We start from the raw sequence: 14391 nt of genomic DNA on the forward strand, positions 1-14391 counted from the left end.
GAACACAGTGGAAGACTTCAGAGTGAGCCCAACCAAAGTCTGCCTTGTGCTCAAAACACCTCCCAGATAAATGCCATCTGCAGATTCTGTTTCAGTGTTATTTGTTCTCTCTTCCAGACACGGACCCACCAGGGAGGCGGAGTGCCTCCACTGAGCATTTGTAAAACACAGTGCTGAAGATCGAGTCTGAAAACGAGCCCCACAGCCTGCGAGAAACATGACCCTGAGTAATTGCTTACATTCAGTTTCCCCTTGGGGTCTTTTGGACCACCACCAAGGGATCCGCGTGGTGCTGGACATGCGTGATAATCAAAAGGCTATCGTATGATCGGTTCACGAACTGGCCCTTGTACACGAAGGGCAGGAGACACCAAAGAAAGAGGCAGACCACTCCAGATTGGTAGGTGGTGGACTTAAAGAAGCAAGGGAACTTATGAGGCTTATCTTGGGCAGCTGCGAGACAGGGAGATCTCTGCACCCACGTGTCGGGATCTTAAAAGTTCACAGACAGACCCTAACTGGGATCAGTGCCAGAAACTAGTCTGAACAACACCTTCCTCTGCCAACACTTCCATCCCTCAAATGGCTGTTAGCGCGGGAATAATGGGCGAAATGTACATTCCACGGACAGGGGAGAGGGTGAGGACCTCCCACTGCCCCGGTTCAGCTTGCGGGTCAAGTGGAGGTCACATTCTCTCGATAACCTCCCCCAACACATGCGGTTAATCATTGCCGAGTTTTGGCTCTGTCTTGTATCAGATAATAAATGGTAGCCAGTTCTGGCCATCTCACAACCTCAAAAGCTCTCCTCCTGCTCAACTCTGTTGCAAACAGCACAGTGGAAAGAGGGCTTCTGCAAAATCCTCTGAGCAAGTCACAGCACCTCAGGGAACGTGGCTGTCCTCTCTATTGTGTGAGGGTGACCTCACAATGGATCCTCGAAGAAGCAATTCATTGGAATGAATGTGGAAGTGCTTTGTAAATTTTAAAGGCTTGCAATTGGGTGGTATTTGCTGTTCCATACATCCACTTTAGGACAGAAGGTTTGGCTCTGAAAGGGAAATTAGGAGTCACCTAGCATCCAGCCGCCAAGCGTCACAGAGGAGAAAATTGCCCGCGTTCACACAGTTAAGTCGATGACAGAATCTAGAACAGAAGCATCGTTGTTTGACCACCGGCCAAATGGAGTGCAAACGAGTAAGTAAAATGATCAAACTGCCACGCAGCGATGTAGAGACAATTTACCCATTTAGTGCAGAACTTAGAAAATTACATGAAGATGTGAAACTACAAGAAAGTTGATTGCCTCCAGCAAAACAATGTGTTAGACATTTTATTAAAAATAATTTTTATGACAAATAATAAAAACTGGGACAGCTGGCTGGCTCAGTCGGTTCAGCATCCAACTTCGGCTCAGGTCATGATTTTGCAGTGTGCGAATTGAGCCCCGTGTCGGGCTCTGTGCTGACAGCTCAGAGCCTGGAACCTGCTTCGGATTCTGTGTCTCCCTCTCTCTCTGCCCCTGCCCCGCTTGTGCTCTGTCTCTGTCTCTCGAAAATAAATAAAAGTTAAAAAAAATTAAAAAAAAAATTATGACAAACAGTGATTTGAAGGGCTCTATAAAATTCACACACAGAACAACACTTGGGCATGCCTTTCTTTTCATAAATTGAGTGCTGAGAACCACCCAGATGACAAGTCACACAAGGCAGGAGGTATGCGTGTCCTCATCTAGAGACCGCTAAGCGATGACCAGCCTCACTATTACCGTTTCCCAATGCAGATGTGCCTCAACATGCATAGAGTCCAAGCTCTGTCATCCCATAGCCCAATTCGGTCAAGTTTACTTGATGGCGTTCCTACTTTCCCGAGAAGAAGCCTTTTGGAAAGGGTATTTATTACCAATCGCTGTCCCCTCGTTTCCACTTCCTGATTAAAATGTGCACAAGTGTGACACTTCAATTTTTGCCAAGGCAGTGTGTCTGGAGCTTCTCAGACCACTGAGGGTGTGTTAAAACAGACCGCTGGGCACTGGGGTGCGGCCGAAAGTATTTGCTTTTCCAACAAGTTCCCAAGTGGTGCTGATGTTGCTTGTCTGGCGATCACCCTAGAGAACCACCAATCAACAGAGAGCAACCGTATTCATTCCCTCCTTGAAATCCTGATCCTGGGCCCCATGCAGCTCTGGTTTTCCTTATTAGGTGAAGGGAGACAGGTAGCTCTCTTCCCCACCATGCACACCTAGAGTCATACAAAGAGAAGCAGGGTATTTTGCTCACCATTTTAACAGTGGTATTTAACAGGGAAATTACAAAGCATGCAGATTTGGCCTCAAACCCTCCAAAAGTACTAGCAGAGATGCACTTTGGGGGATCCTGAAAAACGGAAAGATTAGAGAGCATCGGCGTTGTGTCTCTGCTGTCCCCCCTTAAGTGCTCAGATTCGCTCAAGAGGCGGCAGTTAGATGTTTATAAACATTTCCTTACAAGCAAATTTGAAGTTGGTAAAGTTCTCAAGTGGTAAACATCTGAGTATATTAAAAAAAAAAAAAATGTAGTGAAGTCCAAACTGCAACAGCCAGAGTCATGGCAGGACAGCCATTTAGAAAGTCTCTTCCCTTGAGGATGCCTGGGTGGCTCAGTTGGTTGAGCTTCGACTCTTGATTTCAGCTCAGGTCATGATCCCAGTGTCGTGGGATCGAGCCCTGCCTAGAGCTCCACGCTGAGCATGGAGCCTGCTTAAGGTTCTCTCTCCTTCTCCCTCTCCTCGTCTCGTGCTCTCTTTAAAATAAAATGTAAAAAACTTTTTAAAAAGAGTTTCTTCCCCTCTCTGACGGAGTTTTAGTTGAAAAGAGAGCAGCCAAAACTGTAACAAACAGAGACATCACGCTTCCGGAAAAGTCTCAAGGAACAATACTGCAAGCAACAGTGGTAGCAATACCACCGGAGTGGATCAGACTCTAAAAGCAAAGGGTGGAGAGATTCCCCGTGAACATTGGAGATAGTTCTTCTCCTAGAATATGGAGGCACCAAAGTAGTTCAGATGACACGGATTATTTGAGAGATGGTGACAATATCGGAGAGGATGCAGACTGAAAGAAATCATTATTGAAACAGCATCGAGCAAAGCTGCCCATTCCAGTGAAATCGTCCACCATGCAAATAACGTCCATGTCTTTTATAATAAACTAATGGTATCCCAACAAAGTAGCTTCTTTCTCCAGGCTAGCAGGAGGATCCTCTCTGTCACTGACGGGCAGATGCGTATCCCCACGGATACAGTGACCACATGACCTATGATCTGCACCTAGTCTCTTCTGAGAGCCAAAAGGGCATTACTCATAGTTAGGAAGGGACCACAGCAGGCAAACGGGGGTCTAGGTATAGGATCAGCTCACCAACAAAGAACCCCAGAGGAGGTCCTTGCTGTATGCGGGCACCTCACTGAGTTCTCTACCCTGGCTACGCAACTTGAGGATTTTCGGCAGGTGTTTGACAGAGTATCTGTACGGATTCTTTGCCTTCTAATTTTCAACTGACCTGCAATGCGAAGGTGGCAAGACGTCTTCCCAGAAGGCTGGAAATTGAGCCTGTGCATTTATTCTAATCACTTCCTGTCAGAAGCAGCTTTTGCACTAACACCAAAGCCACCGCCTGTGGCAACACTGACTTGTTTGGACGTGCGCTTTCCTTGACGTGGGCATGGAAATGAGCCCAACATCAAAGGCCGACTCAGAGGCCCATTGCCTGCCTGGTTAAACACTAGCCAGTGGTCATCATCAAAGCCTTGGTTTGAGACTTCATCCCTGCCAAACTCAGAGGAGCAAGGTCAACCTTCTCCCAACAATGGATCGCCCTCTGGCTCTTGGAAGGGGCCTCTGGAACTGGTGCTTTCGTAACTGCTTTCAGCCAGGCCAGAAGGCGGGAACTGGCAGCTGCCAAGATCTACGCGGTCCTGGGAAGCCGTGTACGCCATCCACACAGTTTGTCGCACCACCATGTAAAAACCAGGTGCTTTCATATTAAAAAAACAAATAAAAATTTCGGACAAAATTCACTTTTTTTTTTTTAACTCAGAGGTTCCCGAAACAATACCAGGACCATCTGATAAAGCGTGGGAGGCAAGGAAGAGGTGAAGCGTGGAATCCTGAAGAGACAGAAGACCAGAGGGCCAGGGAAACTGGAAGAACAAGAGAGCATCTCAGTGAGAGGACAGGCTGTGGCAGGGACAACACCACACATGCTGCGGACAAGTAGGAAAATGACTTTGTATTCGTCAAGGAGGGACATTAGAATTTTACTAGATGGGTGTGAGGACAGACTGCAAGGTGTGAAAAGGGGGAATAAACAGGACTAAAATGAGTGAGCACAGAACTGAACATTAAGAGATGAGACTTCAATTAACATCCATTTAGAGTAAGTGGTTGTAAAAAATGGAACTTTGTATGATAAGGGGAAGGTCACGTTGGGCGGCAGCAAGAAAGTTGCCAATGCAAAGAATGAACGCACCAGAGGGCAAGGATATAGTCCTGGCAAGAACCTTCCAAAGCAAATCAGAGGGGACAAAGTACCAAGTTCAGATAGAGGGTCTGGTGGAGAGCAGGGTTCGTGGTCTGGGGTGTCAGGGTCACAGACATGTCATGGACCCAAAGGGCATGGACGGCATGGTCCAGGCATGTGGCCGCCACCCTTTCTGGAGGGTGCACTCTCGAGAAGGCTGCGTTTGAAGGCTTTCGAAGGATCCACAGAAAATAGTGCTCTAAGAAAATACTTGCCTTACTTGTCAAAAAAGTAATTTCTGAGCAACTATTATGAACTAGTGGAAAAAACCTAACACTTCAGTACAGAAAGATATGACAGAAGCACCAGGTTTAAAGGAATCTTTACAGAAACTCAAAGTAGATCTCTGTGATACGAATATTTATGAAGGAGATAAAAAGCTTGATCAAATTTGAAGAGCTCTGGGTCAGTGATAAAAACCATCCACTGGGGGTCCATAAATTTATGCAAGGCTATTTCCTATGAACATTTTATTAAAGTCCTATGTAAAGTCCAACAAGAGCAATGGTATAATAACCTATTAGGGAACTTTCAACTACAAATTTGAGATATCAAGAATATATTCATTTTTTGGTTTATTAAAACAAAACTACACTTCTGTGCTTCTGACAATACATTAACAGGCATAAAAATCAATCAACGTTTCCAAATAAGTTTCGTTCACAAAATCACATAGTATTATTTCACAGTACTTTATAGTAAGCCTTTTTACAACAATTTAACATTTCTTTGTACAACAGGAAAATAACACCTTCCATCAAGGCATTTCAGAGCCTTAGATGTTTAGAAATAAAGGCAAAATTCTTCCAAATGCGATCATTAGTTTGTATTAAACTAGAATGCCAGATGCCAAGTCTCAAGTTCCTAAAAAGAGTGTTTTAAAAAACAGATTTACATCCAAATTAGGTCTTATAAACTTCAGTGATAGGTCTTATCATTTCTAAACACTAGAACTATCTGTGGATAAAAATCTGCATTCAGTTGTGCAATATTTTCTTCTAGATCTGAATTAAAATCTTCATTATTTACCCCAGTTAATCCTTGTGTTAATTTTGCTACTTTTAGGGAAAAACCCAGGATCATTGACAGCTGATCTTTCCATCAAAGGAAAGATATCAGACTACCTATATTACAGTTTTCTGTGCTTATTGTCTCCAGGGGAGGAAATGTACACCCATTAACTAGAACATTAGATTATACAAAATGCATGCAAATTCTGCCTCCCTGCTGTTACTGTTTAACGTAGTGCTTCCCAAAATGTTTTCCATGGCTTCGTGGAGGTTCGTAGGGGTATAAAGGGGTTTTGAAAAAGATCCTGGGGTCACAATAGTTTGGAAATGCTGGGTTAAACAGGCTTGGGACCGGCACACCTTGAGCCCTTGCTACACTAGAGCAAACCCTGAGTTTCTAAAAAAAAAAAAAAAGAGGATTCACATACACTTTTATTTTACCCAGCAACACTTCTACAAAACACCAATGAGCATCTCACAGTGCACTCAGATTACATGGAGAACCATGGGATGTGCTTTTCCCCTTTGGGGGACCGCAAGTTCCACAATCTGAGTTTACATTCATTGCAATCCGCTCACCTCTCTGACTTCCAGAGACGACAAATCCGAGAAGGAAGATTCGGAATACTTTCTCTGTTACTAGTGCTACACGGTTCACACTAGTGCCTTCCCTTTGTTTTTCTTCAAAGCTAAGGGAGCAGAAATTCCTTCCCCTTTTCTGAAATCACTTAGGACATTGGTAATTTGAAAGCGTGCAGTTTCGTATTGCTTGTTATTGGATTTTGTTTTTTAATTTGACTCACAGTCTTCCCCTGGAGGGCATGCATTTCAGGTTTACAGAAATGCAATAGAGTAAACTGTAATAAATTATTTACAAGCACCTAGTTTGTTTATTCTTACATGGAAGCCATTCGCTTTTGGAAAACAGTGAGAATAAATCTTTAAGCAAAACAGTGCTAATCTGGAAGCCTTACTGTGATGATGTATGTTGTTTTCAGTAATGAGGCACTGAAGAATGAGTTGTGCTAAAATTAACTCAGGGTCAGCTTGTGTGGATGAGCATAACTTTGGTTGAGATTTTTCTTCCTTAAAAAAGGTTTTCAAAGCACCAGTTAATTACAAAAAGCATGCATATTTATTCTCACAGTGAGTTAAGTTGCAAGAGAGCTAGCAAATCATACGTTGCATTCCCCAAAGCATCTGATTAGATTTCTAGAAGACAAACCAACTGAAAAGGGAAATGAAGCCAGAGAAGCCATTGTTTCCTGCTTGGGCGGGCATGGCAGGAGCTCTTAGCAGAAGTCACAGGCAGTGCAGCTGATTCCACTCACGGTCAGTCCCAACCTTGACCCTCCAGGTAACTAAGAGACAGCCTGAGTAATCCTTGATCTATAATTTAGAAGGGGAACGAGAGAGATGAGTTCAATGACTGCCTGCCTAGGAAAGGGCCACTCACGGGGAATAAGACAGCCTCCGTGGGTGTTCCCCATGTGCACAGCTCCAGCCAAAAGAAGACACGTTCCTCTCTCCGGGTTAGTAAAATGGAGTGCTACAAGGTGAAGAGCCCGCTCCGCACCAGAGCCGCTACAACACTGACGATGGCTTAAGGGTACACGAGTTCCTACAAAGAACGAACATATTTTAAACGTGGAATTTGAGAAGACTGGAAAAAGATCGCAACGGCACAGCGTTATTGCTAGGAGTTTCAAACGAGCTATTTCGTACACTGTGAAATACCAACCAGTAAGTACCCTTCCCTCTCCCGACACGCACGGGATATTCATGAGATACCATTAGTGTTTAAAGTCCAAGCTTATAAAAGTACAAACTTAATTCTCAGTACCTTTAAATTCAAAGACTATATGCCATATTCATCAGGAAAAATTCCTAATTCCATAATGCCGTGAACAGAAAGAACAATAAACTGTTAGAAAATGTTTTAATATCACATGATCTTTATGAAATCCATACCATCACTACAACAAATAATTATGTTCCTGCTCATAACAAGGCACCTACCCATTACGAGCAATTTTTCATCATAGTTTGCCACTATGTGGCCTCAGGGTTTCGGCATATTAGCCCATATACGTTTTTAAAAACCCATCGTTTTTCCTCGCAGCTAAAACTCCATAAATGCCTTCAACCATTTGCCTGTCGAGGGGGCCACCACATGCTGTATACCACACAGCCTGAGTGGGTACCAGTCACCTGGACTGGGGCAGTGCACAACCTGTACGCAGTACATGAGAGCCCCGGGTCGGCAGCCTAGAGCCCCGATACTTAACACTATCACAGTCCATCAGACCAAGCTAATCAAGTTAGGCCAGGTGCTATTTAGCGGAAAGATCTCTAAGAAGTAGCTGCACCTGTTGAGAGGCAGGTGCCAAGAGGGGTGGGAAACAGTGCAGAAATAAAACAGGACTTGTTCCTAAATACTTGCTGGTCATTTAAAACTCAATGGCACTTTTTATATGGGCAGAAGTGTTCAAAGTCAGTGTTCTGGCAAAGTTTACCTTGAATTTTGCCAGCCAAATTTACTTCCTGATGTTAACTGTTTGATCACATTAGCTCTATTTCTGACCTAACCTCATGTTTTCATGTAGTTCTTAAAACACTTTCTAAATCTGACTGCAAAGGACAGCACAGTGATACCTGGGTGTGATACAGATCAGCCCGTTCATTTGTAAAGCACTTTGGGATGAAAGGTGTCCCCTTTAAAATTTAGCTACTATTGACAAAGATAAAACTGGAAAACAAAACAAAACAAAAAAAAAAACAAAACCACACACAGTGAATGGATGACCCGATCATGTTTAAAGGAAGCATTAACCATTAATCAGAAAATATACCGACGAATTATCCAACAGTATTAGGTACACTATACAAGATTCGGTTCTAGAATGAATCTATGTTTTTGTGCCCATCACAGGAATTAGTTCTTAACAGTTAGGCTTAAAGGTGAATCTCTAATAGACTCCAAGATGATTTTTTGATATCTCATTGTGTCATCTACCGACGATTTGCAAGCGGAGGTGGAGGCCCCAGTGTCACCTGCACGGGGGCTGCTGTGTCATCTCAGGGTGGGAGAAGCACAGGCCCGCGGAGGGGAAGGCACTTGTGTTCCTGCAGGTCACATCAGGACAGGTCAGGCCTGACCACACGCCAGCGCCTTCAACTCTGGAGCCAGAGGCTGGAGCCCACGAGGGACGTGCCCCACTCCCTTCACTCGCCACGGGGCCAGGAGTCACCTACAGCACCACGAAGCTCAGAATGTATTCTAGAAGTTTTTGCCGGTTGCACTGAGGTAGAAACGTGCTGCTGAGTTCTAAAACAGACACTCTCTTTTGTTTGGTCTCTTTGAAAACCTAGAGAGAAAGTTGAAATTAAGGACAAACCGAAGAAAGGAGACATTTCTGGCACCAACCCTGACCTGTGTCCTAGACCCTGAGAGGCAGGAAGGCACATAAAATCATATCCTGGCTTTAAGCAAATGTGCATGTGGGTGTTTACGAGTACGGGGTGTGGAGGTTATGGACGTGGGTGTGGTGTTCTTGGGCAGAGTCCAATCAGTATACTTTAAAATTTGTGTTAGAATAAAGTCACAAATAAGTCCCTTACAAAGGCTATCAGTACCTCCATGGAACTCATGTCCCACAGCAAGGTAAGTACACTGGACAATACTTCTGGCAATACCAGCAAAAACACAACAACTGAAAATCATATGGCTTCATTAACATCCCTACCAAAACTGTACTAGCAGCTTGAAACACCCCAACACCTGTTGTATGTAAACGGTTTGGGGATGAAGAAGAAAATCAGCAAAGTTCTGGAACATCCAAATAAATCTGTACTGATGGGCCTCACCTTCAGCATAACCCGCCCTCTCTCAATCCCCAGAAACGCTGTCATGATTAGTCCAGCAGAAACTGCTTTTCTCAGGGCCCACCCCAAACAAAGGTGGCTCAGATAGACTAGATCTGGGCGGAAAGAGAACAGAAGACACAACTTTGTACTGTAAGTGGTGGGCACTCACCCCAATATCCTTGAACATTTTCACAGCATTCTTCACAAGGCAGTAAGTGGCACTCTCAGCTGTAGAGACAGGATAAGACCTTGTCAAAAAGTTCAGCAAACACAAAAATGCCAACATCCACAGTAAGAAAGCGTGGGAGGTGCCGGAAGCCTTGCGCACATCAGCAGACTGGGGCCAGGCTCCATTTCTGCTACTGCAACCCGTGAGGTCTCAAAGGATCTGCTGTTTCCTTAAACTTGCTCTGTCATCTTTTAAGGAAAAAACAGCAAGAAGAAAGAGAGAGGGAGGGAGGAAACGAGAGAGAAAAGGAAAAGAAGAAGAAACACCAACAACCATATTGAAAGGTTCTTGAGAGAGGCAACCAAGACAGGGTGTAGAAATTCTGTTAAACTGCACATTGACGCACAGACGATGCTCACATCAGTGGAACCAGAATGGGCACAAATCTAGGGGTTAGAAGAAGAGAATTCTGGACCCGGGTTTGCCCATTAACTAGCTATGTGATCTACGATAGTTTCCTCATCTATTAAGTGGGTGGCTCTATCTCTATATATTCATCTATATGGATATGGAGAGACAGAGAGAGATGCCTAGAGAGAAATTATCTCTAGATCCCTTCTGGCTCTAGAAAATATCGATTCCAAGCAGTGTCAGTCCTAAGCCGTTAACTATATAAAACACTATTCCCACCAGATCACACTTCTTATACAGCGAATGTCGGCCGGGTGTGGAGCACTGGAAACACGCGGCTGCTGGAGTGCAAATGGGCACGACCACCCAGGAGTCACCTGCAGTGCTTACTGAAGCTGCCAGACGACTGCTAGATGCACCCAGTGTACAAGTGGGCGTGCGTTTGCCCAGGACGTAGGACACATTCACAGTGGCACCTGTCAGAGTAGCTCCGAAGTGCAGACAACCCAACTATCCATCGATGATGGACAGAAATCATATGCAAGAAGTATTTATATGGTGGAGCACTATAAGGCAACAGAATGAACAACCGCCCACACGCACTAACATGTACGAACCTCACTTACGATGTCAGGTGAAAAAAGCCGGACATAAGACTACGTAACTGTATCATTCCGTTTATATAACGTACAAAAACAGACACTAACAGGAGTCTATGAAGTCGGAGGTCAGGTTAAGTGTGCAATTTTTCCCAACTGTCTACAATTAGCAGATTCCTATAATCGAAAAAGGCACAACTTTTAAAAGAAGCCACGGTGGCGACACACATACCATACACAGCGACGCTTCTTTCCGTCCTGGCGATCAGGTATTTGTGCAACTTCTGCAGATACTCTGGCTCCGGAACCGGGCCAGCGAAGTTGTGGATGAAGATGGCAGCGGAGCTGTAGGCCTCCAGCAGGGGCCCCAGGAGCCTCTGCAGGAAGGTGATGAACTGCTGGTGCTCCTTGGACTGACTCACCTGGGAGTGCGAGAGCGGGCCATGCGGTCACCGGCGGGAGAGAAGAAGCAAGCACGCGGACACAGGGGCCTCCTGAGAGGCGGCAACTGAGACGGCGGCCTCTCACTAGTCACCCCCCAGAAGCAGCCTGCCACTCCGGGGGCACAGACCCTCTGCCGGAAAGGACTCTGGATGTGAAATGGGTTCTTCACGACAGTCCTCTTTCCTGCAGTACTTGAGATTTACATTCACTAAGCAGCTGCCTGGAAGAACCGGTCATACTTAAATGACAGAATTATGACATTTTGCCATCACTGAAAATAGCCGGTCCCAAAGCTGGGCCCTCCAGGGTTCGAAGCCCAGCTCCACAGCGCTCGAGTGTGAAAGAAGGCACCTGGCAAGACCACCAAGGTCACCTCGGTCCTTCGCAGCCTGCGCTGGCTGCCACCACTAAGTGGCCTCTGGCCCACATGGTAACACAGTGGGGATGACAGTAGTGGTGACGAGGTGCGTGTGGCAGACGGGGCTCTCACTGCACCCACCCCTAACAGGCTAGCTCGGATAAGCCCCTTGCAGTGCTGAGTTAAGACCACTCCCCCTCTTAAAACCATGAACACTCAAAATGGAAAAACTCCTAAAGGTCATTTCGACTCTCCAAAAGCTACACCTCCTGAGTCTGTGGGTGTGGGTGTGGGTGTGGGTGTGTGTGTGTGTGTGTGTGTGTGTGTAAATTGGAGGTATCATACCACTGCAAAAAGAGTAAACTACTTAGTGCCAGGCCGCCTGGGTGGCTCAGCTGGTTATGCAGCTGACTCTGGCTCAGGTCATGATCTTGCAGTTCATGAGTTCGAGCCCTGCGTTGGGCTCTGTGCTGACAGCTCAGAGCCTGGAGCCTGCTTTGAATTCTGTGTCTCCCCCTCTCTCTGCCCCTCCTCTGCTCACGTTCAGTCTCCCTCTCTCTCTCTCTCTCTCTCTCTCTTTCAAGAATAAACATTAAAAAAATTTTTTTAAAGAGTAATCCACTTAAAATACTCAGAAAAACATGGGTCATCAACTTATAAAATTACAAACCAGAGACAATCAATCTCTTAGAAATCTAAATTTTCTCCTATGATGATCCGGATTTGTTTTAACTGAAGGCAAAGACTTCAATGTATGAAATTCTGGGAGGGTTGGCAAGACTGAGAATGACTCAGAAAGAGTCACCGGCCAGTGACAGCCAAATAGAAATCTCTCCCCAACTCTGGGCACTGCCTGGCTTTACTGATGACTGAGTGAAAGTCCTCCCTCTTCAGGAGTGAGCGTAAGTGTAGGGAAACACATTTGCACCTGTGCATTCTGATGACAGGGCTGTGACACGTCTCCTTCCCAACGTTCATCTTACCGAATTTGCACTTGTGTCCTTTTCCATTGCCTACACCCAAACTGAACCACTGGGGGGTATTCATTCACCTCAAACATTTGAGTATCTTTACCAGGCAGAAAGCACTGTGGCTGGTTTATGGGTGCTAGAGATAGGAATAAGCCACCCGAGTCCCGTTTATAAGAACCTCACTAACTAAGGGCAACATAAACCCCAACTCTTCAGTGTAATGTCCACCAGAATTCTTCACCGAAATACCTTCAGGTAGCAATCTCGCTGCTCCTCACCAAAATCACTGTCTTCATCTTCTTCATCGCTTCTCCAAGACAAAGGCTCCGGAAGCTTCTTGTCCCACTGCTGCTCAGCGAGACCAGGACTAGTATCTTCTTGGTCATCTTGCTATGCCAAAGAGATGACCAACAGGAAATAAATATGCGCAGGCACACAGACATCTGCCTGGCTGGACAGCAGACAAAGTATCCTCTCTCACGGCCCTCCCCTCTCTCACTGCCCCTCACAGCATCCACAGAGCACCTCCCTCTCCAAACTCAGAATCACTTGGGAGAGAGCAGGGAAGGAAACAAGAAAGAGGCAGCGGGGGAAGCTACCAGACAGAGCAAATAATAATACCCCCACCTCCTCTAAATTGGTATCTACTTTCCCAGGCCGTACTTGCTGTCCTAAATCTACAAAACTTAAAATCTCAAAAGAGAAAAACGCGTGCGTGCAAACCACAAGCACTGATACATAAAACATCTCATCTTGGAATGAAAACTTCTGGGTATCACAGAATCAAGTCACAATGGGTTCCGGACAAGACCAGTGACACAAAAGAAACCAAAGTATTAAAAACAATCCCCAAAGACATTTACTCTCCCTATCCTTACTTTTCTTTTCATGTGGGCTTGACTATATACCAAATGTGATTACTGGCTGAAATAACTGCCTGTAACATTAGTTAAAATAATCGTGAGGAAAGAGAAGGAAGAGTGAGAACCTAAGCAAAGGCGAATAAAGCAAAGCCACCTCTCACCTCTGCCACTGTGAGAATGCCATACTGGATAAACCTTCCTACTGTCTCGTGGCAAATTTGGTAAAATGTCTGGCAGGGCTGAAAAGAAAAGGCATTTAAATACAAATGTCGCCGACTTTTCTAAAGACAGAAACACGGTACAAGGTGACTGCCAAATGCTTCCATATCAACCCCCTCATGCCACTGGGAAGCCCTAAGATCCCCGTTGCCCACCCTCTCGCTAAATGCCTGGTCAAAGGCAAAGCCCATGAAGAGCCCTCGTTCTGTCAGAGCACCCAGGGTGCCACCACGTGCAAAGGGTGCCCCGAGCTCAGCGTCTCCCGCAGGGGAGCAAGTCCTCATCAGGACTGCCTGTCGGGCCCTACCACCTATTTCTTTTTCTTTCTGAGATAATTTCTCTGCAAATGCTACCTCACAGTAAATATTGTACATAAAAGTGGTAGATGAGGAAAGACAATACTCAAATAGCTCAAAAATGACTCAGGAAAAGGACAAGGTCAATCCTGGGAGCTTTACCTACCCCATTCCATCCTGCTGTCCAAAGTTCATGCAAAACAGATTCCCCAACAGGACAATATACCACACACAAATAATGCTGCTATGGAGGAGGGCTGTACTCACAATACATGTACTCATAAATGTTCCAGGACACGTTCAAATGAGTGGGAAAGAGTATTAGACTTTAAATAGAATACGAGTTCTTTTTGTTGATGACTTTGAGGAAACAGAATCTATTGCCTAATATGTATGTCTCATTGTGAATGTCTAGAAGTGCCTGAATAGAACATAAATGCTCATCAGTACTGCTGGGTCTTAGTTTTCCCATTTGTAAAATGACAAGGGCTTGCAAAGATGATTTTTAAGACTGTTTCTAGCTCTTATCTTCTGGGCATGTTAATAATTTACAAACCTCTGACCCAGTGCCTTATGTACAATAAGAGCTCAGTAACTTTGGATCTGACTGATGGAGAATGTTGAG

At 45.2% G+C, this 14391-nt stretch overlaps 1 protein-coding gene across 4 annotated transcripts in view; it reads right to left on the reverse strand.

Moving 5' to 3' along the window:
- Positions 1-4995: 4995 nt before the first annotated feature.
- The window catches only part of GPAM (glycerol-3-phosphate acyltransferase, mitochondrial), a 62993-nt gene continuing 53597 nt past the window's right edge, over positions 4996-14391 (reverse strand). For 3 of the 4 annotated variants that reach the window (XM_049645755.1, XM_049645753.1, XM_049645754.1), the window contains exons 17-21: positions 13413-13490; positions 12638-12778; positions 10848-11037; positions 9606-9664; positions 4996-8937 (exon numbers count right to left, since the gene is read on the reverse strand). In XM_049645755.1, coding sequence (XP_049501712.1) covers positions 8821-8937; positions 9606-9664; positions 10848-11037; positions 12638-12778; positions 13413-13490 — 585 coding nt within the window. In that variant the 3' untranslated portion in view covers positions 4996-8820. The remainder of the gene's footprint in view (positions 8938-9605; positions 9665-10847; positions 11038-12637; positions 12779-13412; positions 13491-14391) is intronic. The other variant, XM_049645752.1, reaches the window with a different exon arrangement.

This window comes from Panthera uncia, chromosome D2 (genome assembly GCF_023721935.1).
Source record: "Panthera uncia isolate 11264 chromosome D2, Puncia_PCG_1.0, whole genome shotgun sequence".
Lineage (NCBI taxonomy): Eukaryota > Metazoa > Chordata > Mammalia > Carnivora > Felidae > Panthera > Panthera uncia.